At 45.5% G+C, this 27,301-nt stretch overlaps 1 protein-coding gene across 1 annotated transcript in view; it reads right to left on the reverse strand.

The window, feature by feature from the left end:
• The window catches only part of LOC111969805 (kazrin-like), a 156,591-nt gene that overhangs the window by 78,389 nt on the left and 50,901 nt on the right, over positions 1–27,301 (reverse strand). Inside the window, exon 3 of the mRNA XM_023996072.2 lies at positions 18,149–18,371. Within this exon, the coding sequence (XP_023851840.1) occupies positions 18,149–18,371 (223 nt within the window). The remainder of the gene's footprint in view (positions 1–18,148; positions 18,372–27,301) is intronic.

Consider the following 27,301-nt stretch of genomic DNA (forward strand, 5'->3'; position numbering starts at 1 on the left):
TCTATAGATGTCAGTTAGTAAGGCCCTTTGGGAACTGCAATGTGACATTGTTTGACCACGTAAAACACCAGTGCACACTGAAAGGTACACATATACTGTACAAATAACTTACACCTGTGATGTTACACCTCCGACGTTACACCTCCGACGTTGCACCTCTGACGTTGCACCTCTGACGTTGCACCTCTGACGTTACACCTGTGACGTTACACCTCTGACGTTACACCTCTGACGTTACACCTCTGACGTTACACCTCTGACGTTACACCTCTGACGTTTTACACCTCTGACGTTACACCTCTGACGTTACACCTCTGACGTTACACCTCTGACGTTACACCTCTGACGTTACACCTGTGACGTTGCACCTCTGACGTTGCACCTCTGACGTTACACCTCTGACGTTACACCTCTGACGTTACACACACAGTCGTTACATGAAAGAGTGAGAGCTGGGATTATAGACATCCCAAGAAGGGAGCCTTTTTCTCTGAGAGAGTTTTTTCCCTTCTTCAGAACGGTCCTTTCATTATCAGAACGGTCCTTTCATTATCAATCTCAAGTCAACAACTGAGGCAATAACGTTCCAGTGGCTTCATGCAGCTGCCTGCTAGAGACATATGGACAGACAGGAGCAGCAGAGGGATGAAAGGAAACCTATTAGCTCTTTCTCCACTCTCTGTCACCTGCCTCTCTACTCATCCACATCATGATGGAGTAGCCTCTTCAGCCCGCTCATTTCGCCCAATTAAAGTCTGCATGCATATTACCATACACTCATTACTTGTCTCGCACAATGGTGAAGCACGCGCCCCTCGGCTGCTGCACTGCTCATCACATTAGCACTGAAGGCTCCAGGGCTGCATAATTCACACAAACACACACACACATGCACACACATGCACACACATATCCTCCCAACACCCCCACTAGCACAACGACTCTTGAGAAAAAATGTAATATAATCTATACATCACCAGCTGATGAAAGATGCATGACAGTTCTCAGTTCTCTGAATGGACATGGTTCTCTTCCTTGACCGTGTCAATTAAGACATATTCCAGAGAGAAATCTTGTTACTAGAATTGGAGTAATCGTCTAATCTTAATTGTCTTATTGTTTGGTATTCTGCGTGGTCATCTACAGAGAATGCACCGCCCTAAACTGCATCAGGGCTGCTCTGTCATTGAACAGTCCATTACCCACATACATCATTCTTTTTGTATTATCTCTCGCTCTCTCTTTCTCTTTCCATCCCTCTCCGTCTCTCTCCCCAATAGTGCCGGAAAAGCAGGCCACAGCCAAGTATATTTTCCCATCAAATACAACAAATACCATCTGTGCTTGTAAAGGATAATAAATCAACTTTGGACAAGGCTGTTGTTTTAAAGTTCTGAACAACACGAACAAAGAAATGGAAAATAAAGAAACACAAGTTTGCAAGAAAACACACAGAGAATTGAAAATGTGACTGAGCTAGCCAACTTCTGGTGAAAGAAACAAAGTACTTGAATGCCACTTCAACAGTGAAGACTCAAGAGGCATAACTAGCACCGTCACAAAGCAAATGGCACACACTGACAAACCCACCAATGTCAAAGCCACTAAAACAACCACCATTACAACTCCACAAAGAAAGATCCAAACATATCCAAAGGCTTAACGCTAATGTCACGTCGACAAAGGCTTAACACTAATGACATATCAACGAAGGCTTAACACTAATGACACGTCAACGAAGGCATAACACTAATGATACTTCAACGAAGGCTTAACACTCCTGTCAAGTTGACAAAGGCTTAACACTACTGTCACGTTAACAAAGGCTTAACACTACTGTCACGTCAACAAAGGCTTAACACTACTGTCACGTCGACAAAGGCTTAACACTACTGTCACGTCGACAAAGGCTTAACACTAATGACACGCCGACAAAGGCTTAACACTAATGACACGCCGACAAAGGCTTAACACTAATGACACGTCGACAAAGGCTTAACAGTAATGTCACGTCGACAAAGCTTAACACTAATGACACGCCGACAAAGGCTTAACACTAATGATACTTCAACGAAGGCTTAACACTACTGTCACGTTGACAAAGGCTTAACACTACTGTCACGTTAACAAAGGCTTAACACTACTGTCACGTCGACAAAGGCTTAACACTAATGACACGTCGACAAAGGCTTAACAGTAATGTCACGTCGACAAAGCTTAACACTAATGACACGTCGACAAAGGCTTAACACTAATGACAAGTCGACAAAGGCTTAACACTAATGTCACATTGACATTGACATGATGGAGGACATTAACAAAGATAACACTCCAAATGCTGGACTGCTCACTACAAACTGAACGAACGTCACACACTAATGGAATGTGTGTATGGCCTTACTCAAGCTGTCTAAACACTGCATCTGCATAGGACAGACGACACACTTGGCGGGAAACTAAATTCCCACATTCCCACTTCCAAAAACACTTTACAAAACTTGTGGATCATAAAACCTCCTTGACATGTGTATGTAATTATTGTGGAGAGATGTTTGATTCCACAACAGGATCCAGGAATTCCCCCTCTGGTTTGGATTAAGAATTGGGTTTGGAATGGGAGAGGCCAGTTAGATAGATTGGTAAAAATGTGTTGGCTTGTCAGACGCCAATAAGACAGTAATTGAAATGTAAACACATGGGGTGCAGAAAGAGCAGCTATCTTTACTCTCAGAGGGGAAACTGATCGCCAAGTCTGATGGGCAAAGAACCACATGTCCTAAACCGTACGTCTCGTACATGCTTTACTATACAATACCGTACAGCACGTTCACTGAAATGATTACAAACCTGATCATCTAGAGTAGACTGATAATGACTTCACCTACTGCTGCAGCACTGTTCTATGCAGGTACTTGAACTTTATTTATTCATAAAGGCCAGCCAGGCAGTATGGGAACATTGTGAAACCAGCATAAACCTGATTGGGCTCTCATTGACTTTCTGAAAAGGTCAACACTCCCCAGAAAACCAAAATTGGTTCTGTGAAAGTCCCTAGAACATTCATTAGGTCCTGGCAAATGTTCTCATATCACAAAAACTGTCCAGGCGTGCTGATGATTATAGAATGTTTGTATATTTCGTCTGTTCTTTAAAAGGTTCCCAGAATGTTTCTTTAGGCTGTGGTAATATTTCTGGGATATGACAAGAGACACTAAAACTGTCCGTTTGTGCTGACATTCAGAGAATGTTTGTATCAGGGTGCACAAAACATTCCTTTGATGTTGCAAGAAGGTTGACAGAACAGCCTTCCTGAGTTCTTTAAAGGTTCCCAGAACATTTATTTAGGTTGTGGGGAAAGTCTGGGTACATTATGAGAGATAGGTTCCCAAAACAAGCTCAGTTTTGATGACATTCATACAATGTTTAAGTTAGGTTACACAGGACATTCCTACAATGTTGTACGAATAGTGACAGAACACCTGGCCTAAGTTCTTTAACAGTTCCCAGAACATTTAATTAGGTTATGGGAGTTGTCTAGGTTGTTGCAAGAATATCCTTTTGATATTCGCATAGGCTGCACTTTACATTCCCACAACGTTGCACAATGTTCCACAAGTCCGTTTTTATCACGTTCATAGTTTTCATTCGTTTTCGGTTTAACATTTCGAAAATGTTATGTTTAAGTTTGACCTAATATTACCACAACATTCTCAGCATGCAAATGTGTAGCTCCTTAAAAGCATCAGAAAGCAGATTGGAATACATCCCCATTATGTTTCTCTCCAGATTTAATGACACTTTGCATTTGAAGGTGATATATAGACACATGCCATTTTAATTGAATGAACAGCATTTAATAATACAAACACAACCATCTTTTTTACACTTCATATGCTGACAATCAAAAAATGTGGGGTTTGAACCTTAAATGTTTGGTTCCTAAGCCAGGTCTTTTATCCTCTGTACCAGCAGGGAAGCGCTCTTACATCTTATTTTTTCAGTATATAGCCATGGCAGAACGGTCGATCAGGAATTCCATGCTTCCTTTTTAGCCTTAACTAACACAGGGAAATACTGGTAACTGGGTTATTCACCATCATACTCTTTATATGCTGCGTACCCCTGGGCCCAGATATAGACTATGAGTACTGATCTAGGATCACTTTTGCTTTTCAGATCATGAAAAATAAGACAGGAGGACCATATCAAGAACTTCAAAGTAGGAATTATATCAGGTACGTTTCAAATTAAAAAAAGTTGAACATATTACATTTTTACACAATGTTTTATTATCTACGCTTATTCCATTTCTGATTTTATAAATCTGAAGAAATGAAGACATCCTCTCTTTTAGCGCTTTTCAATAGAAACATGGTTAAAGAATATGTGGGATTGAACCTGCAAGCTTCAGCTCTGCAGTCAGGTCATTAACCCACTGCCCTACCACGGGATAACTGTGGTATTGCTGGGGAGGGAGGAGGGGGGTTCAGTCTAATAGTGTCAATCAGGAGACAGAACACAATTTCTGAATCATTAAAATGTTCCCATCCTCTTCATATGCTGTGAGACTCAATACTATAACCTGTTACCTCACCCATGAGAGGTGCTGCTCTCCACTTCCCTCTTGTTACAGTGTGAAGTCTATCTCTGTCTCCTCTCTTCGCATCAATTTAAATACTTTCTCTCTCTCTCGCTCTCTCTCTCTCTACTCATGTGAGCTTGTTGCGTTTTCACACCCTTTGAAAATGACATTCTCTCTGGGAGAACAGGGTTGAAAACACATCTCAGGCTGTCACCGAGGGAATTCAGCTAATGTGGGTCATGTTGTTCCGTGTGTGTGCGACCAAACTAAGGAGACACAAACACACATACATGCATGCACACACAGCTCCTCCAGCTCTTGCAGCTAACTGGGTAAAAACAGAGCACTCTAGCCAGGGAAAGACTTTGCCTTGGGACTGCAGGTGTGTTTTTATCCCACCTGTAAATTACCCCCAGTCCTGACATCTCCCCCTACCTCTCAGACCACCCCCCCAGCCCTAATAACAGCCTAATGATGCCTGTGTTTGCCATTGTTATAACAGTACTGAGGTACCATGCTTTATGGACTGCTCTAAAAATCAATCCTTCTCTTCCTTCCTCCAACCCCAGCCTGTTGGTCCATTAGGAGCAGTGAGACCATGGAGGGTGGTTCCCTTCTCCCGTCTCCTCTCTCCAGATTGCCTCACTGAGCCACCAGCCACGCACAGTAAATTACCCACACTCCTCTCCTCTCATGTGGACGATTGAGCCGGCATGCTCTTGCCCTGGGGCACACATTAACCTTATAAAAGGGAAAGTAATAACGTCTGTCTCAGCTCACACACCATGGAATAACCATGGAAGAATTTATCTCCCTCCTCAAGACAGAGAGGCAGACAGACAGACAGCATCTTCCATCTCTCCTCAGCATATACAGGCTTTGATGGCCCAACCTTCACCATGTAATTTGGGGGAAATAGACCAATTTGAAGTTTCATTCCCATCAGCTCTCTCTCTCTCTCTCTCTCTGGTACACTGCACATTTGCCCGCCTGTGGAAATATGGAAGGGTTTCACAGAGCAGGCTGGATGGAACAGAAGCAGTTCTGGTTTGGGGAGCACATTTCTGGACGGAGCGAGCAGCTGAGTCTCTGGTCGTGGTTAATTAGAGGGGTTTGTGGGAAACCCTTCAGTCTGAATCCCCCCGAAACCACACACCCACCGGTTGGAACGGCCATGCTGAATGGAATTCATTGTTCGGTTGCCAGAATGGAAGATTCTACCCACTAGAATCTGTCCTCTAAGGAGCTGCTATGAGCCTGACTTTGAGAAGGCCAATACGGGCAACAGTAGAGGGCGGGCCCCCAGAATAATAATGGGAGAGGGATGGAGTGGGAGGGTTTAGAATAGGAACTAAGCACGGTCTCTGAGACTGAGGGCTGGGTATGCCTGGCTGGGCGTTACAGTAGAATAAAGGGCAGGAAGTCTGTATTTAGGGTAGGAATTGGAGTGTGGAGTTTAGGTGGATGGTTAGTGTTGATATTAAAGGGGATAGTCTGATTTGGATGTCAGTAGGCCATCTCAACTGCCTGAAGTTGGAGTGTATTTATACAATTGGAGTGTAGTAACATTAGTGGGAGAGGATAGGGATGGATGTAACGACCTGACAAGGATTAGTTAGCTCACGAGTTCTTGACCACAACTGTCTGAACTTTGTCTTCCAAATAGTTCATGTTTCAACCTCCTGGGGTAATAGTAAGTAAACACATCTGGTTTGAGGAGGCAGGCAGACAGACAGTATAAACACATTCCATTTACAGACATACAGGAACATAGGCCTCAGAGAAGATAAACTGTGTGTGTGGTTGTGTGGTTGTGTGTGTGTCTTGTGTGCCGTCATAATGTCAGGGTAATTGGGGTCCAGGTAAATATTTGTGTAGAGTCTCCTCGGCATAAAAAAACGGGGAAACCTGCTAACGCATTTCAGCGGCAGACAAACACAATTGAAAAGGAGGAAGAGACTCCTGTAATAACGACGTGTCAAAAGATTTTCAGATTTCAAGTGATGGAAAATAGAGCATGACTTTACGACACACCAAAAAAAAAATGCCTCAAACTTTCAAGGTGCACACAGTATCAGAATCATTAAATCATGGTTGTTGTCCTATAAAGTTACTCAAATTGATTTCTCCTAACTTATATTTGATTCGTTACAGGGGTATTGTGAACAGACTGGTGCAGTGAGCAGTGGGGTGCAGTGTTTAAAACATCAACACTGTCTGCTGTAGTCTGGGAGGAGAGTAGGTATCTCAAAGAACTCTATGGGAGGTCAATTAGAAGTGCCCAACATGACTCCATGGGCATTCATTTCGGTAAAACAAATCTAACCAAATTTTCTGTGAATGACAGTAGGGATGCAGTGCAAACCAGCATGCACTTAGCCTGACACCTGGACTTGATGTATGAGTGGCTAACTCCAACTTTCGTATAAATCATGAATCGATGTCAACGGAGGATTGTTGTGAAGGTTTGAGTTACGCTGAGCATTTTTCAAGTCACGATTCAGCCCTCGGGCTATCCTTGAAGTTGAACACAGTCGGGTCTGGTGTGTGTGTGTGTGTAATAATAATTATTTGGTGGGTGCTTATATTTGTCCTATTTCACACATGTCAAGTGTGTATTAATACGCATGTGTGAATTGGAAATGTTTTTTTTTGCATATACAGTGGGGTCTAGAATGATTGGCACCCGTGATAAAGATGAGCAAAAAAGACTGTATAAAATAAAGAATACAAATACTATATTGTATGCAACAACAAAAAAATACATTGTTATTCCTTTATACTAATACAATAGCTCAGAAAAATATATTTTGTTTAACAAGTACAAAAAGATAGGGGTCAAAATGATTGGCACCCCTGTTTTCAATACTATGCCTTTTTCTAAAATGTTTTATGAGATTGGAGAAAACATTGGAAGGGATTTTAGACCATTCCTTCATACATAATCTTTCCAGATCCTTGATATCCTTCGTCTCCACTTATGGACTGTACTCTTCAATTCAAACCACAGGTTTCAATGGGGTTCTAGTCGGGAGACTGAGATGGCAGTTGCAAAATAGTGATTTTGTGATCAATTAACCATTTATTTGTGGATTTTGATGTGTGCTTGGGGTTATTGTCTTGCTGGAAGATCCAACTGTGGCCAAGTTTCAGCTTCCTGGCAGACGCTACCGGGTTTTTGGCTAAAATGTCCCGGTACTTGGTAAAGTTCATGATGCCATCGACCTTAACAAGCCCCCAGGGACAAGTGGAAGCAAAATAGGCCCATAACATCAAAGATCCACCACCATCTTTTACAAGTAGGTATGAGGGATTTTCTGCATTGTTCTTTCAAAGGCCAAACTCACCTCTATTTTTGTGTCATATGACAATAGCACCGGTCCAAATCCAAGTGCCAATGCCATTCAGCAAACTCCAGGCGGTGCTATGGTTGGAATGCCACGCATTGTGTCCCCTGGTTGCAGGGGGCTCAGCCTCTGCACTTCCTCAAACTCATTTTCCTGCGCATGCAGTAAGTCACTGCTCATTGGAGAAGGGATTTATACTGCAGCCAAGGCAACAATATGTACCAGCAGCAATAAAAGGCTCCTCTGCCAAAGCAATGAGGCATTTTAATAGGATGAGCTGAGGGACTGTTCAGAGGAGCGCCTGCATGCCCGATCCTTCCACCCAAACTCTCACTAAGTTACAGCCGTTTGAAGTCTGGACTCAACAAAGATTTGGATGATTTAAGGTGAAAACGGAGGGTTAGATGTGTGGAGCTGGTGAGGGGGAGACAGGGAGGAGAAAGGGGAGCTGGATTCTTAAACATGGGATCATTATCTGGGCCTCCCGTGGAGAGGACGAGAAAGACGGGGAGAGGGGAGGGAGGCAGAGAGGGAGGGAGAGAGGGAGAGTTCCATCACATGGCCACGCTACACCCACTCAAGGGAGTGCACTGGACTGGACTTCACTGTTAAACATTTCTTTGCCTCCTTGTCCCTGCCTTCTGCTCCCACTCTGTCTAATATGTCTAACACAGCAGAATCCCAGAGTGGTTTGTATCATCATGGTCCACTTGCCTCTGGACATAGGCCTGTCCTGCCCATATCATTAGAGAAGCGCCAGTTCCTTGAGAGATGCCCCCCCCCCCCCCCCCCCACCCTCTCTTTACCATCCCCCACAGAGGAACACACTCAATCTGTCTGCTCTCATCTCATCAGTGTTAAGTCACGCATAGACCAAGGCAGGCACCTGCATCAGCCCCAGTCCCCCTAGTTAAAGCAGCGTCTCCTACAATCACAATCACACAGTAACAGGGCCGACCCATCCTCAGTGAGATAGCTACCCCCTTCCTGGACCCACCTCCTGATCCTCTCCAGATACACATTTGCTACAGATTGCATAAACCGGAACAGGAAGCATTATTTCACCCAATACATAAAACAAACCCTCCGCTCTGAAATATGGGGCGTAATAAACCCCAGGTTCCCACCAAGACAGAAAGGACATGAAGGATGCTTATTGCCTCATTTCCTGTAGCAAAGCTCCTTTCTCCCCCCATCGTCGGGAAAGGAACTATGCAGTGTGTCACTGCTGATAATGTTATGATGAGGGGGCCAAGTGAGGGGAACTGAAGAGAGGGAGGGAACTGAAGAGAGGGAGGGAACTGAAGAGAGGGAGGGAACTGAAGAGGGGGAGAACGGAGGAATCTTCCCATGCAGCAACAGCAGCAGCTGCCCCAGCTCAGTCCTAGTCCCAGCTAATAAAGGGCATCCTCAGACAGACAGTCGTGACCCAGCCATGACCACAACAGACCCAGGAAGTCCCCATTAAACCATGTCTTAACTATTCAGCTAACTCATGTGGGATGCGGAATAGAATTAGAGAAGAGTGGAAAACCAATAAAACGTTGTCTTTCATGAATGAAATTAATTTACTAGAAATGGAGGCATCTAGCTATCTATGTAAAACTGTGGTTAAAGCATATTAACAAAATCATCACAATGGCAGGGAATTATAATGGGAAGGAATCTACAGTATCAAATAGTTAATTGTATGGTTCAAAAACACTCTTAGTTTCTCCTTGAATTGACTTTCGCTCACTTCCAACTCCAACATGTGAAAGTATCAGCTTGGCTCAGTGTGTCTCCTCACTCTTGGTTCTGCTCCACTGCCAGCCTCAGACTCAGTCGGCTCCATTAAGAAGCAGTTGATGTCATTGGCTGCCTGGCGTTGCCACCGAGGCCATCTGCTGTCCAGCTGAAGAGAAGAGCTACCATCACCAGCTGCAGCATCAGGCAGGGCAGGCAGGGCCCCAGAGGGAGAAGTGTGGCCCCTCACCAGGCAGGGCCCCAGAGGGAGAAATGTGGCCCTTCACCAGGCAGGGCCCCAGAGGGAGAAATGTGGCCCCTCACCAGGCAGAGCAGGCAGGGTCCCAGAAGGGAGGTATGTCCCCTCACCAGGTAGAAAGAGGGACACATTTCTGACTCTCCCTGTCTTCCAACTCCATCAATCCCAAATCAAGTCGAGGTCACTTTTCATCAGGAACTTTTGACCCCAATGGAATCCACACATTCCACTTTACACCTCTTCACTAACCCCTATGCCTTGTCAACCCGGACCTTCAATTGAATGATGGTGACTAAACCAATATGGACCCAAAAACGTAAACATACAGTGGCTTGCGAAAGTATTCATCCCCCTTGGCATTTTTCCTATTTTGTTGCCTTACAACCTGGAATTAAAATATATTTTTGGGGGGTTTGTATCATTTGATTTACACAACATGCCTACCACTTTGAAGATGCAAAATATGTTATATTGTGAAACAAACAAGAAATAACACAAAAAAACTGAAAACTTGAGCGTGCATACCTATTCATCCCCCCCCAAAGTCAATACTTTGTAGAGCCACCTTTTGCAGCAATTACAGCTGCAAGTGTCTTGGGGTATGTCTCTATAAGCTTGGCACATCTAGCCACTGGGATTTTTGCCCATTCTTCAGGGCAAAACTGCTCCAGCTCCTTAAAGTCAGATGGGTTCCACTGGTGTACAGCAATCTTTAGGTCATACCACAGATTCTCAATTGGATTGAGGTCTGGGCTTTGACTAGGCCATTCCAAGACATTTAAATGTTTCCCCTTAAACCACTCGAGTGTTGCTTTAGCAGTATGCTTAGGGTCATTGTCCTGCTGGAAGGTGAACCTCCGTCCCGGTCTCAAATCTCTGGAAGACTGAAACAGGTTTCCCTCAAGAATTTCACTGTATTTAGCACCATCCATCATCCCTTCAATTCTGACCAGTTTCCCAGTCCTTGTCGATGAAAAACATCCCTACAGCATGATGCTGCCACCACCATGCTTCACTGTGGGGATGGTTTTCTCGGGGTGATGAGAGGTGTTGGGTTTGTGCCAGACATAGCGTTTTCCTTGATGGCCAAAAAGCTCAATTGTAGTCTCATCAGACCAGAGTACCTTCTTCCATATGTTTGGGGAGTCTCCCACACGCCTTTTGGCGAACACCAAACGTGTTTGCTTATTTTTTTCTTTAAGCAATGGCTTTTTTCTGGCCACTCATCCGTAAAGCCCAGCTCTGTGGAATGTACAGTTAAAGTGGTCCTATAGACAGATGCTCCAATCTCCGCTGTGGAGCTTTGCAGCTCCTTCAGGGTTGTCTTTGGTCTCTTTGTTGCCTCTCTGATTAATGCCCTCCTTACCTGGTCTGTGAGTTTTGGTGGGCGGCCCTCTCTTGGCAGGTTTGTTGTGGTGCCATATTCTTAAAAAAAAAATTATAATGGATTTAATGGTGCTTAGTGGGATGTTCAAAGTTCCTGATATTTTTTTTTATTACACAACCCTGATCTGTACTTCTCCACATCTTTGTCCCTGACCTGTTGGAGAGCTCCTTGGTCTTCATGGTGCCACTTGCTTGGTGGTGCCCCTTGCTTAGTGGTGTTGCAGACTCTGGGGCCTTTCGGGAACAGGTGTATATATACTGAGATCATGTGACACTTAGATTGCACACAGGTGGGCTGTATTTAACTAATTATGTGACTTCTGAATGTAATTGGTTGCACCAGATCTTATTTAGGGGCTTCAAAGAAAAGGGGGTGAATAAATATGCACACACCACTTTTCCATTTTAATATTTTTTCATTTCACTTCACCAATTTGAACTATTTTGTGTATGTCCATCACATGAAATCCAAATAAAAATATATTTAAATTACAGGTTGTAATGCAACAAAATAGGAAAAATGCCAAGGGGGATGAATACTTTTGCAAGGCACTGTAATCCCCATCTCGCATGTCTTGACTATCCCTACCTGAACATAAACAGGAACCTGCACCCAGCCGGCTTCCTCCTCAAAAACACCTAAACATCTTGTAGTCGGGATGGAACATCTCTGTTCATCATCACTCCATCAATTTGCATGTACTACTGTTCACACTGATACAGGCCTGTCTGTCTGCAACGTGCCTGGCTCAGTCTCAATGGACTCATTACCAGGCCTAGCCTTATTAACAGAGGGAACAGATAGACAACAATAGAGTCATTATGTATTACAAGCCACTACCAGACACTGTAGAACAACGGCTGACAATGTAAACACAAATCCTACTAGTCTAGTCAAGAGAGACACTAAACTGCATATGTGCAATTGATTTTGCAGACCTGTATTCTATACATGAAATCCGAATTTCAATGAAAGTATTGCAGCAAAATCTAATTTCTTCAATTCCCAATTCATCAAACCCCGAGTAAGGTTTTACTGTATTTCTCAAGAAGAAAATAGCTCTTCGATCTGCAGGTGTCTCCCTCTCATCACACAAGGCCATGGTCAACATCATAGGGGTCCAGCTCCCATTCTTCCCCAGTGAGGTGATGCCTCACTGCCTCAGTGCCTCGGGGCTGGGCTAGCAATGGAGCTGGAGCCCCTGGAGCTCTCTGTGAGCTGAAGGGATGATTAGCCCTTCCTCTGGAGAGAGAGAGAGAGAGAGAGAGAGAGAGGGGTAGAGAGAGAGAAAAAGAGCAAGAGAGAAAGAGAGGGAGAAAGAGAAAGAGACAGAGAGGCCAGCCTTGCCTCTGGCTATTGTTTGGACACAGTTCCTCTCACGCTGCATTGGCCACAGACAGGGCGTGGCTGGGGGAGGCCAGGCAGGGAGTTAGGAGGGTGGGGGAGGAGAGGGAGGTTCTGGCTCAGCACAGGGCATACTTTCTCTGTGGAGAGGGAACAGGAAGGCGGGTGGTCCCAGGAGAGAAGGGGGAGAGAGGGGGTGAGGAGGTGGGGCTTTCCCCTGCAGCTCTGTTCCCAGCCTTTAGTTCTACTGCTCCAGAGCACCATGAGGTAATGAGAGAGCTGGAGCCTCTACCAAACTCAGGCCAGATGGTGAGAACTAGTCTTCCTCACAGGGCTCTGTAGGCAGCATAAACTAACATGGTTTCACTTCTCTCATCTGCAGAGAAAAGTTGAGTATAAATTACTTTGTATTAAGAAGTGTTGGAGGTTATTCCCTTTCAAACTGACTAGAAGCATGTGCACTATCGAAAGGGGTCTTTCAGCCGGTAAAAGTCCACAATCCTCTCCATGCTTCAGTAGGGTGCAGAGAGTATAGCTTGTCCTTCATTCCAACTACATCACTAATGCCACAATTGAACCCTTACCCTAAAATTCGGACCATTTCTCAGGCCCACCAAGAACTGTCTCAGATCAGATTAAAACCTGAACAATGCTTCCAAGTTAAATCCCCAATCCCTCACTCCAACCTTGACCATGACCGACAGCCCCTGTGGCAGGTGTAACATACAGCCCATATTACAGCTATTTCCCCTGGTATTCAGCACAATCCAGCCTGTTATAAGTCAGATGTATTCTCCCCCTGTCGGAACAGAACTGTCTCTCTGACTACCTGAAGGCTGCCTTCTTTACGGCTTCATCTTCGGCGCTTTATGGCGTCTAATTGGCAGATTCCCATGAGTCTGTGATGAGTGCACGCTCACCCAGCGTCTGCAGGAGGCTGATGATCAGACAGCCACAACTACATATATTGGAATAGGCTTACAGTGCATTGATTTTAGAGGACAGAAATGTTTTCATTCTGGTCCAGCTCCTCCGGCTCAGATGTGCAGATAGCCCCCCCCAGTCAGACACGTATTAGGGGCGACCGTAATGTATTTGATTTGTCGCTGGAACATCAGCAACATTTAGGAATGCTAAACAGATCGCAGACATCCAAGTGATGGATTAAGTATAGTGGCCAATCGTGCCGAGGGGGTCATCACCCCCATGATGAATACATTAGTGTCAGCACCTGGAAAAGGCAGGTCATTTGTTACATTCAACAGCACAGTGGATGCAGCCTCCTACTGTAGATAGATACTCCTGTATTACCAGGGGTGGTACAAAGTGCAACACACCAGCACAAAACAGGCCGATTCTCACATAGGCTTATTTATTTATGCAAATTCACTACGAGTCAGATCACGAACACACTGGCTTTGCTCCCTCTGGGCACCGATGTCCATTCAACGTCTACTCCACGTTGGTTCAACGTTATTTCATTGAAACGACGTTGATTCAACCAGTGTGTGCCCAGTGGGCTGCCACCTAGAAGCTACTTCTAAGGGGGTTCAAAGTTAGGGAACTAGTCTTTGTCACAGGGCATCATGGCTGGTGAGTGGTGATTTAATCTTGTGTCAATGCCAGCCAGTGGTTGGTTTTAGAAGGGCATTCCAAGGGCAAGGAAGCAGATTGAGCTATCGTTTTATAGCCTTACTGGACATCTGTCAGTGATGTTATTGAGGTCCCACAGAGGTGAAACTCAGTAAAAAATTCCTGCCATTTCTGCACAGTAGAATATATTTACAGGAGTCAGCCCGTGCATACTAACAAGTCTTGTCTGTTCGCTAGCCTTGATCCGGCTCAGGGCAGGACTAACAAACAGACTAACAAATACCCAGACATGGAGAAGGGAACACCTCACGAACTCTTAATCTCTTAATCCACTGAGTGCTGTAGCTGATTTATCTGATACCTCCTCTGACGAAGTGGTGAAATTTGACTAAGAGGAGAAATCAGAGAAATCTAAGTCTCACACATGAACAATCTTAAGCCTCATCTTGTAAGATGTCCTTAAACAAAGACAGTATAAGTGTTCAGCTTTGTGGGCCCCTCTCTTTCCCGGGTGAGAGTATTTAACCGAGTTCCTTTCCCAAGATGCAGTGGGGCGAGAGGTACGTGTGTATCTGTTTCGGTTTTGCCTAATCAGCCTCACATAACTCCAGTCACCTGACTGGCTGCCCTGCCGCCCGCCCTGCCAGGGAACAGGAAGCATGACACCACTGCCCTGATGCAGAGGAATGTGAGAATGCAGAACTAAGGCTCCCTGTTAACACTGCATGACTGCAAAGGAGGGAGGGGAGGGAGTCACACTCTGAACCCAACCGCTGAACCCAACCGTCTCCCACAGTCCCAGTGTACTGTAGTGGCCCTCAGATAGCATCCACTTAGTGTGGGAATGCTAACATGCTAATGGAACCTGTTCAAACAGAGAGTTTAAAACCAAGCAAGCAGAGCAAGCTTGGGGGAGCTGGTAGATATTTCGCACTGACCAGTCGACTCTGTGCTGTGCTTTAAACCCTGCGGGCCAACCATCTCCAGCTGAGATCACCTGCTGCTCTGCTCAACACCATCTGCCCAACACACAGAGAGGACCATCAGAAAGACAGAGCCACCTACGACGCATCACAGAGCCACCAGCTCAATATCTCCTGTTCCCCTCCCTGGCATATCTAAGCTCAGTCGGGAACCGAACAGCCTGAGGTTACGAGGAAGGAGTGTCAGTCCCTTCCTCTCTGATGTCACCTGACAAACACACAGCCTACGCCAACCGAGACATCCCTACTTACAAACTGGCATTGACATACAGTACCTGTCAAAAGTTTGAACACACCTAGTCAAAAAAATATCTATAAATAATATTTGAGATTCTTCAAAGTAGCCACCCATGGGCTTGATGACAGCTTTGCGCACTCTTGGCATTCTCTCATCCAGCTTCATGAGGTAGTCACCTGGATTGCATTTCAATTAACAGGTGTGCCTTGTTAAAAGTTAATTTGTGGAATTTCAATTTGTGGAATTTCAGAAAACTAAAAGGACGTCAGTCTCTTCATCTCACATCAAACTTTCATCCTCTTGGTCGTCTGTGCACAGCAGCTGATGTCTTGAGGTGTCAGGCCTCAAGAAGAAACACCCCCAACAGCAGGAGAAGAAATCTCACAGACGAACAGATGCTAAATAATGAACTAATGGTATTGTTCATACATCTCTCCTCTCTGAATGAATCAAAACAATAGCAAACTATACCAGAATCCCTTATGGTCTACAGTACCACTCAGAAGTGTGGACACACCTCCTCATTCAAGGGTTTGTCTTTATTTTTACTATTTTACTACATTGTATTATAATAGTGAAGACATCAACTATGAAATAACACATATGGAATCATGTAGTAACCAATAAAGTGTTCGATTTTAGATTCTTCAAAGTAGCCACCTGTTGCCTTGATGACAGCTTTGCACACTCWTGGCATTCTCTCAACCAGCTTCATAAGGTAGTCACTTGGAATGCATTTCAATTAACAGGTGTGCCTTGTTAAAAGTTAATTTGTGGAATTTCTTCCCTTCATAATGCGTTTGAGCCAATCAGTTGTGTTGTGACAAGGTAGGGTTGGTATACAAAAGATAACCTTATTTGGTAAAAGACCAAGTCCATATTATGGCAAGAACAGCGCAAATAAGCAAAGAGAAACGACAGTCCATCATTACTTTAAGACATGAAGGTCAGTCAATACAGAACATTTCAAGAACTTTTAAAGTATATTTACAGTAAGTGCAGTCGCAAAAACCATCAAGCGCTATGATGAAACTGCCTCTCATGAGGACCGCCACAGGAAAGGAAGACCCAGAGTCACCTCTGCTGCAGAGGATAGGTTCATTAGAGTTACCAGCCTCAGAAATTGGCAATTAACTGCACCTCAGATTTCAGCCCAAATAAATGCTTCACAGAGTTCAAGTAACAGACACATCTCAACATCAACTGTTCAGAGGAAACTGCATGAATCAGGCCTTCATGGTCGAATTTCTGCAAAGAAACCACTACTAAAGGACACCAAGAAGAAGAAGAGACTTGCTTGGGCCAAGAAACACGAGCAATGGATATTAGACCGGTGGAAATCTGTCCTTTGGTCTGATGAGTACAGATTTTAGATTTTTTGTTCCGTGTCTTTGTGAGACGCAGAGTAGATGAACGGATGATCTCTGCATGTGTGGTTCCCACCGTGAAGCATAGAGGAGGAGGTGTGATGGTGTGGGGGTGCTTTGCTGGTGACACTCTGATTTATTTAGAATTCAAGGCACACTTAACCAGCATGGCTACCACAGCATTCTGAGCGTTACGCCATCCCATCTGGTTTGCGCTTAGTGGGATGGCCCTCCAGGTTGTGTAAGGGCTATTTGACCAAGAAGGAGAGTGATGGAGTGCTGCATCAGATGACCTGGCCTCCACAATCACCCGACCTCAACCCAATTGAGATGGTTTGGGATGAGTTGGACCTCAGAGCGAAGGAAAATAAGCCAACAAGTGGTCAGCATATGTGTGAACTCCTTCAAGTCTGCTGGAAAAGCATTCCAGGTGAAGCTGGTTGAGAGAATGCCAAGAGTGTGTAAAGCTGTCATCAAGGCAAAGAATTTTGTTTAACACTGTTTTGGTTACTACATGATTCCATATGTGTTATTTCATAGTTTTGATGTCCACTGTTATTCTACAATGTAGAAAATAGTTTTAAAAAATTAAGAAAAACCCTTGAATGAGTAGGTGTGTCCAAACTTTTGACTGATACTGTAGCTGACATGCACAATTGCCCGCTCTCAGTGGAACTATAAATAAGACAAAGCAGTAGCAGACTCACAAACCACTACATCCTACTGTCATGAATCCCATCACACACAGCTCAGCGAACGCACAGGCTCTGAAACACCCCCACACTTATATCCTATAGGCTCCACTACATCTATGAGCAAACTTTAAGAGACACCACCTAGTGCATGTTATGACGTGAATGAAGCAACATGAGTACGACTGTCCAGATCACCCTGATCAACCATGTGCTCACTGCTCTCACACCTCTCCCCTTCATGGCAGTGTATTGTGGCGCAAGACTCATGCCGGAGCGTCTGGGAGCAACTGTCTCCCGGCTCACACAGACAGAGAGAGAAAGAGCCAACCACGGAGCCGGAGCCAGGGGGAGCGTAGCCCCAGAGAAACCCACAGAGACTCCACCGCTGCCTGGGAACGCACACCAGGAGTAGACTTGCCCTGGTTCCATTCTCCCACTTCCCTATCAGGCTGCTGTGAGTTATCCAGCGGAGGAATAAGTTAGCGGAGGAACAGCGGAATGAGATTAGTCATCTAGACGCCCAGTTGTGCGTTACCCCAAATATTTCCCACACTCGTTTTAAAGACAGTCACACGTAAAGGTATATGTACTCGCACACACTCACACACACTCAGTGAGTGTAACTCACCCTGGTAGCGGAGGCTGTCATGGTCATGGTGGTTGTGCTGGTGATGCTGGTGGTTGTTCTCCAGGGGCGAGGGGGGGCTGCTGGCCCCCAGCTCTGCCAGTCTACGGCTGGTGGCCGACAGCTCTGAGCGCAGGTTGGTCACCTCCTGACTGGCAGACTGGATGGCCCCATCGATCCTCTGAGCCAGCTGCTTATTGTCTTCCATCATTTTAAGGATTTTCCCCTGAGGACCAAACCCACACAGAGCAGCATGGTGTCAAGTGGAGCATTGGGGGATGAAGAGACTGAGACCCTCTCCCCCTCTTCTCCTCCTCCTCTTCCTCTTCCCTCACAGTTTACTTCACACATAAAAATTCCAGCAGCCAGTTCCTCTTCTCTCGCCTCCGTTCAGCCAGGAGAGAGATGCTGTGTCTACCTGTTACTGCATTCAGTCAGTATCCTCCTGTCCCTAACCAGTAGACTGTTTCTGTGTGACTATGTGTGTTTTGCCAAAGAAAGAAAGTGAGTGCGATAGGGAGAGAAAGAGAGACGGAGAGAGAGAGAAAGATCAAACACAGCAGGCGGTTTAGGGAAAGTGAGTGTTCCTGCCGAGGAGAATGTGCTGTGAGCAGCTGCTCTGTGAGAGGACCCAGCGTATAGAGAGATGACATGCACCCTTTTAAACGGAACGTACCATGTGCTGCAGCACCAGGGGAGAGGGGGGTTGGGGGGAGTGGGGTGGGGGGTGATAGAGGTAGTTAGACTGAGCCAAGCTCCACTTCTCAAACTCTTTAACAACAGAATAGATCATCATGTATCCCACATCCTACAGACAGCCTGTAATGAGTTAGTAATCCACTCTTTTATGGGGAGATGAAAAGCTCATTTCTCCCACTTTCCTCCTCTCCCCACCTCTCTGGGCTTGGCTGTAATGTTGCTCCCTGTGACAAACACTAGTCAAGTGCTCTATATCATTCCCTCCTTCTCTCTCTCTCTCTCGCTCGCTCTCTCTCACACACACACACACACACACACACACACACACACACACACACACACACCCGCTGTCATTCTGTCACTCCCACCCCCTCTCTTTCTATTCATTATATATACATCCCTTTGTCCCAGGAAAGCTCACCCCCACATCGGAGGAAAGAAAAAGGGGGCTGGCTCAAGCCCGGCTAAGAGGAAAAAACATGTTAACCCTGAGAGCAAACTTAGCAGAGGACAGACAGAGAGAGAGAGGCACAACTCACTTATAAGGGTCAACACGAAGGAGGATAGGCTGGGAGAATTCCAATTGAGCCCCAGCTAAAGAGCATTGTGGGCTTATGTCTTTGATTAAAGACTGCTCCAAAGGATTACCCGTCTGAGAATAATCTTTAAGCCCAACAAACAAACACTCGCAGATCAATTCCTATTTGGAGGGATGGACGGTTTTGTGAACCACAGGGATTTGAATATGTACTGCTTTTGTATAGCGAGGGAAATCGTCAACCCTTCTCAGCATAGCTGCGACTCAGCACCCTTCTGTAACACCCTGATCAAACCATACATCTGGATTGATTCTATGAGCAGTGTTAAACATGTATATTCCCTGTGTCTGTGAACAAAGTCAGGGAGATAAATGTTTTTTAAAAAACACGTCACTCTGAGCCACTGTCTAGGTTGGGTGATAACAGCCAAAGTGCTCACTGGCATTCACACAATGGAGTGGCAGACAAAGGCAGGGCCAGGGCGAGACCAGGGAGTCGGTATAACAGACAGTTCTGGTACAAGATCCCAGTTTCACTGGGAGGTTACTGCAGTTCCACCACACCCTAGTTTGAAATGAAGCCCGTAATGTAATGTGGTGCAGCTGCTGGTGCTTTCACACATCATTTCTCTGTGATACTGTAGTAGTCGACCAGTTAGTCTGGCCTCAGGCTGGGAGACATGTACTATCCCTGTAAGAGAGAGAGAGAGAAACAGAGCGAGAGCGAGAGCGAGAGACGGACAGACAGACAAAAGAGAGATCGAGGTGGAGAGAGGTGAGTAAGAGAGGACCAGTGTAGTCTGTTACCTCAGGCTAGCTCTAAGGTAGCCTGCAGAATGATGGACATCTATATAAAAAAACAGCAGGACATTGCAGAGAGCCCTTAGAACACGTTTTCACTATAGTTCTATGATTAGCAAAATACTTTTACATTTCTGTCACGCCCTGACATACAATACATTGCATATATGGCGTAGGTAGAGTAAAGTCAATACGGCATGGTTATATCTGACTGACCTGGTACACCGATTAACATCTCAATTCATCAGAACCATTGAATCTCTGTTCAAAATGGTCAAAGCTACACATCCATGATGAATCGGTGTGACCATCAGCATCAGAGCTTGGAGAACAGTCTCTGTGTAACTGAACTGTCTCATCAGCCCATGTTTGGTCTCTTGAGTCTGACATTTGAACATGTCTGCTTAGCGTTCACAAGGCGTAAACACAGCGACGGCTGGGGAGCCATGGTGGGGCAGTGTGTAGGAAAGCACTGTCTGTCTGTTCTGACCCCGGGTGGGGAAGGGGCTTCCAGACACTGGGCTTTTGAATGATTCCAGGAGGTCAAGGGTCAACGCCTCCCAGATAGACATCAATAACAGGGCAGATACGTTGAGGATGTATAATCATTGCATCTCACTAACACAAGGTCCTCCTCTGTCTCTAATGTAAAGACATGTCAGACATGCCTTATGGCATTAGAAGTGAATCCAACAGACAGACTCCCCTCTAACCCTCTAACCAGGGAGAGTTATCCTCCTCTCTCTTGCTACTTTCCTAACTTAGCCCAATGTTGTGGTTGTTTGTTTGTTCACTAGTTTGATGCTATTAATGGGAAGTGTAATTAAGTGTGCCAGAGGCGTGCAGTTAAAAACGAGCTATTGATAAACAGTCACCATGACTGTCTGCCTGGGTTAATTGAATATCGACTTATCCTCAGCAAACTAGAATGCTTTCCATTTTTCCCAATAGTAGAGTGATGTAATACCATGGTTAACTATTTAAACAGCTCCTATCAGGGGCATGTGAGGAAGAGAAAGAAAGGAAGAATGGTCCGTCGTTTCTTAAGTGATAGAAAGAGAACCACCATTGGAAACGCTTAAGTCTGTGTGATAGTGTAGGATGGGCCTCCGTAAGTCTGTGTGATAGTGTAGGATGGGCCTCCGTAAGTCTGTGTGATAGTGTAGGATGGGGCCTCCGTAAGTCTGTGTGATAGTGTAGGATGGGCCTCCGTAAGTCTGTGTGATAGTGTAGGATGGGCCTCCGTAAGTCTGTGAGATAAAGTAGAATGTGTCTCTGTGTCTGTGAGATAAAGCAGAATGGGTGTCTGTAAGTCTGAGATCAAGTAGGACGCATCTCTGTAAGTCTGTGAGAAAGTAGGATGGTCCCTTTGAGATAAAGTAGGATGGGTCTCTGAGTCTGTGAGATAAAGTCGGATGGGTTTCTGTGAGTCTGAGATAAAGTAGGATGGGTGTTTGTCAGTCTGTGAGATAAAGTAGAATGGGTCTCTGTGAGTCTGAGATAAAGTAGGACGCATCTCTGTAAGTCTGTGAGATAAACTAGGATGGGTCCCTTTGAGATAAAGTAGGATGGGTCTCTGTGAGTCTGTGAGATAAAGTAGGATGGGTCTCTGTGAGTCTGTGAGATAAAGTAAAATGGGTCTCTGTGAGAACTTAGGATGGGTCTCTGCGAGACTGAGATAAAGTAGGATGGGTATAAGTAAGTCTGAGATAAAGTAGGAGGAGTCCCTGTGAGTCTATGAGATAACGCAGGATGGGTCTCTAAGTCTGAGATAAAGTAGGATGGGTCTCTGTAAGTCTGTGAGATTTTCATTTTTTATTTCACCTTTATTTAACTAGTCAAGTCAGCTAAGAACAAATTATTACTTAAAATGACGGAATACGAACAGTGGTTTAACTGCCTTGTTCAGGGGCAGAACAACAGATTTCTACCTTGTCAGCTCTGGGATTCGATCTAGCAACCTTTCAGTTACAGGCCCAACGCTCTAACCACTAGGCTACCTGCAGCACAAGATAACATAGGATGAGTCACTAAGTCTGTGAGATAAAGTAGGCTGGGTCTCTGTGACTCTGTGAGATAAAGTAACATGGGTCCCTGAAAGTCTGTGATAACGAAGGATGAGTCACTAAGTCTGAGAGATAAAGTAGAATGGGTCTCTGTAAGTCTGTGAGATAAAGAAGGTTGGTTCGTTGTAAGTCTGTGAGATAAAGTAGACTGTGTCTCTGAGTCTGTGAGAAAGTAGAATGGGTCTCTGTGAAATAATGTAGGATGGTTATCTGTGACATAAAGTAGGATGGGTCTCTGAGATAAAGTAGGATTGGTCTCTGTAAGTCTGTGAGATAGAGTAGGATGGGTCTCTAAGTTTGTGAGATAAAGTAGGATGGGTCTCTGTGAATCTGTGAGATAACGTAGGAAGGGTCTCTAAGTCTGTTGGAATACGTAGGATGGGTCCCTGTAAGTCTGTGAGATAAAGTAGCATGGGTCCCTGAGTCTGCGATAAAGTAGGATGGGTCCCTTTGAGTCTGTGAAATAAAGTAGTATGGGTCCCTGTGAGTCTGTGAGATAAAGTAGGATGGTCTCTGTAAGTCTGTGAGATAAAGTAGGATGGGTCTCTGCAAGTCTGTGAGATAAAGTAGGAATGGGTCTCTGTCAGTCTGTGAGATAAAGTAGGATGGTCTCTGTAAGTCTGTGAGATAAAGTACGGATGGGTTCTCTGCAAGTCTGTGAGATAAAGTAGGATGGGTCTCTGTAGTCTGTGAGATAAAGTAGGATGGTCTCTGTAAGTCTGTGAGATAAAGTAGGATGGGTCTCTGTAAGTCTGTGAGATAAAGTAGCATGGGTCTCTGTAAGTCTGTGAGATAAAGTAGGATGGGTCTCTGCAAGTCTGTGAGATAAAGTAGGATGGGTCTCTGCAAGTCTGTGAGATAGTTCTATCATCAGCCTTCGTCAGGGTGAGAAGAAGAGGAGGAACACTTGACTGTTAGATCTCAGCCGTGTGTTAGGTCAAGGATTTCCCCACATCTCCTCATAGTGACTGCTGTTACATAGCAACACCAGGGTATGGCAGGACATGCAGGGAGCCACTCCAGGGGGAGCCATGTTGCATCCTGTCTGAGGCTGGAGCAGCCCGCTGAATGAGAACTGACAGATTGGCCACCGTGGACACGAACAGGCAAGACAGGAGGAAATGAAGAGTGGTTGTTTTGAAGGACGAGGAGATGAGTGCACTTAAAAGGGGGATGCTTCCACATTTCAGTTTAAGAACTGTCGTTGAAAAAGCAGTATTCCATTTGCGTTAACCTGGGTTCAGAACCATGGAATTGACTGATGCAATATGAGAATGAGGTGTGTCATGTATTTCTGTGTGGGAAATGTGATTCAACTGCAGTGTGGAACTACAGTAAAAGAGAATGTCAAGAGAGGTTGTATCTTCTTTCCCACTGCTCGTCTCTCCCAGTCCGGCCCTCTCTGAGCCAAACAACATCCATTTATGGTCAACACTCTGAATCAAAGTTTTCACACAGTCTGAGGATTTATGCAAATGTCACAGTTGGGGGAAAAGGGACATTTATGTAAATGCTTGAGTGACAGTGGGGAGGGGGAGGCCTTTGCCCTCTTCTACCCTGCCCGAGCGATGGCAGTGTGCCACACTGGGACAGAATAGCATTGATGGAGAACACAGTCGATGGCACTGAAACTGAGCTCTCATTCTTCATCTGCCATTTGGCTGCCTCGCTTTCTCTCTCTGAACCTTCCACACGGTCAATGGAACTAAGCCTAGGAAACAGAATATCGAACAAACGAGCTATGTTTTGATAAAAGAGAGTAAATCACTTCTTTATTCATCCCTGCTGCGAGCGCACCTGACTACATTCCAATCAACCTCTGGCAGCAGTGCTAGTATCTTTTATCAGAGCTAAACCCTATTACATATTCCACAGGAGGATATCCAACCTGGTTCACACTCCAAGCCAAACACTATCACCAGGTTTTTTTATGCATCAAATGTACCCTGAGGCCCTGCTGGCTATGTGGCTTGAACTCTGACAGCGATAAAGTCCCATCCCAGGAGCGGGCCCTATGTTGACTGAGATAAGGTTTGTAGGTAGGACCTTTTATCCGCTGTCAAACTCAGTGCCCTCCTTACGTACGCCTGTCTGTCGCTCCAGTCCTCCCTAGCTGCTCCACTCTCTCACAAGCCTCCATCTTTGATAGAGGAGCAGTAACCCCCAACACAGTGACACGATCTCTCCACTCGAAGATAACGGGCAGACAGGGGTTGCGGAGTGTGATGCCAAGGGCCATGATGAGGATTACGATAAAACCCAGCCTGCAAGGAAGTGTGTGTGGGGGGGGGGGGGGGGGGGGGGGGGGGGGGGGGGGGGGGGGGGGGGGGGGGGGGGGGGGGGGGGGGGGGGTGGGGGGGGGGGGTTGAGGAGTGGTGAGGAGTGTGTACCTGGGGTTTGCTGGGGATTGTTGGATGGAGAATAGAACAGAGAATGCTAGACTTGACTAGAGAGACTCAAATGGCCCCAGTGAATCTTTTCCTCCCTCTTTCCCTCTGTCTCTCTTCTGCCCCCTGCTGGGTGTTCTCTCTCTCCGGGGAGTAGGTAGAGGTTGGTCCCAACCAGTGATACAGGGTCAGAAATGTTCTCATGCCCCTCAAGGTAAAGGTTAGTAATTGGGGTCTAGTACTAGATCTGTGGGAAGGGCCAGGCAACTTCCATCTCAATGTAGCTGCTCCTTAATTAGCATGAGTCCTGTTGACAGGCCAGGTTTAGGTAGAGCAGACCCAGACATGGAGTAGGCTACAGGACAATGTCACACACAGAGAGGCTAAGTAATGTTGACACAAAAGGTATGTGGCATACAAAGCTCCCACTCCGCGAACTCTCTGATGTCTAATTGAATTCTCTGTACTGCTAACCCCCTGTGTATAGCCTCGCTATTGTTATTTTACTGCTGCTCTTTAATTACTTACTTTTATTTCCTATTCTTATTTGTACTGCATTGTTGGTTAAGAGCTCGTAAGTAAGCATTTCACTGTAAGGTTTACACCTATTGTATTCGGCGCATGTGACTAATAACATTTGATTTGATTTGATTTGAATCCCCTCCTCCATTGTTCCCCTCTCTCGATTACAGTGCTGCTATGAGATTAAGGGCTGTGCCTCTCTACCCCCAGGGGAGATAGCGATAACCGACTGGATCATCATCAGCACAATGGAAGGTGTCATTTGTATAACGGCAGACGTGGAATCAGTGTTACAATTAATAAATAATACGGATCGTTTAAGTCTCGACCATAAACCAAACTGATATTTAGCCATTTTTCACCATGAGAGGATTGTTCCTCAGGCGAGCTACGATATGTAAAAGTATCAGTAAAATAACGCTGTGGATATTCCAGACGATGGTTTTAATAAGGCTCATCGTTCCAGCTCTGCTCCACACGGAGAGCCTCATTCATTCCCACTCTCCTCTCTCTGTACACTGAAGTGATCAGTCAGGGGGGAATGCTGTGGAAATCGCAGCGACAGAGCCTCGCCGGCTTGATTTATGACATGCAGTTAGTTATTTATTGGCTAATCATGGCAGGCGGCTGAGAGCGGACTGAGGCATACCTACAGAGGAGGAGAACAGCCATGGAGCTGTGCTGAGCTTCACGGGAGACAGATGAAGAAGACGAGCCTGCTAGGGTTATTACTAGGAGAGACAGGGAGAAGACTTTTTCAAATCACCAGAGGAATCTAAAGGCAGTCGTGGGTCATAATTCTCTCTGCCTAAAAGTGCATTCCAATACTGATGATAGTGCAGGACTCCAAAAGTGTGTCGTGAGGTTGGTATACAACTAACAAACGACTCTTCGTCAATCCAGAGTGCTCTGCGATGAGAGTGAACGTCCTAGTGTATTATTCATTAGAAGAGAAGAGGGATTTTCCCCAGCTCTGTCACTCCACCAATCAGAGGAGAGTGAGAGAAAAGAGCAGATCAATCAGAGCTCTCCTTGGGAGAGATTCTGAGGGCATCCCACTCAAACAGATGATTGACAGCCTGGGGTAGTACCAACAGAGTGTGTACAATGGATCCATAAAAACTGATACTGTATTGGTATTGAAGAGCTATCCTATTCCTGTTCATTCCCCACGGTGAGGACACATCTGTGGTAACCGTTCTGCTGATTTGGTAGCTCATCTCGCTGGGACTGGCCCATGTCCTAAACATGGTGGGGCAGCTACAGCGAGGCATAGCGGGAAAACGACACCAATCTTCCACCATCACATGTCTATGTGTCCGCTCTCCTCTCTCTTTCACTCTGTAACTGTCATCTCCTCTCCTCTCTCTTTCACTCTGTAACTGTCATCTCCTCTCCTCTCTCTTTCACTCTGTAACTGTCATCTCCTCTCCTCTCTCTTCAAACTCTGTAACTGTTCCGTCTCATTCTTCTCTTCTTTCACTCTGTAACCTGTCATCTCCTCTCCTCTCTCTTCACTCTGTAACTGTCATTCTCCTCTCTCTTTCACTCTGTAACTGTCAGTCCTCTCTCCTCTTCTTTCACTCTGTAACTGTCATCTCCTCTCTCTTTCACCTGTAACTGTCATCTCCTCTCCTCTCTCTTCCCTGTTCTGTAACTGTCATCTTCCTCTCTCTTTCACTTCTGTAACTGTCTCTCCCTCTCCTCTCTCTTTCACTCCTGTAAACTGTCATCTCCTCTCTCTTTTCACTCTTCACTGTGAATCTCCCTCTCCTCTCTCTTTCCCTCTGTAACTGTCATCTCCTTCGTCTTTCAACTCTGTAACTGTCATCTCCTCTCCGCTCTCTCTTTTCATCTAACTGTCATCTCCTCTCTCTTTCACTCTGTAACTTCCATCTCTCATCTCTCTCTCTTTCACTCTGTAATCTGTCATCTCCTCTCCTCTCTCTTTCACTCTGTAACTGTCATCTCCTCTCTCTCTACCTCTGTAACTGTCATCTCCTCTCCTCTCTCTTTCACTCTGAACTGTCATCTCCTCTCCTCTCTCTTTCACTCTGTAACTGTCATCTCCTCTCCTCTCTCTTTCACTCCTAACCTCTTCTGTAACTGTCATCTCCTCTCTGTAACTGTCATTCCTCTCCTC

Source organism: Salvelinus sp. IW2-2015, linkage group LG11 (assembly GCF_002910315.2).
Source record: "Salvelinus sp. IW2-2015 linkage group LG11, ASM291031v2, whole genome shotgun sequence".
NCBI lineage: Eukaryota > Metazoa > Chordata > Actinopteri > Salmoniformes > Salmonidae > Salvelinus > Salvelinus sp. IW2-2015.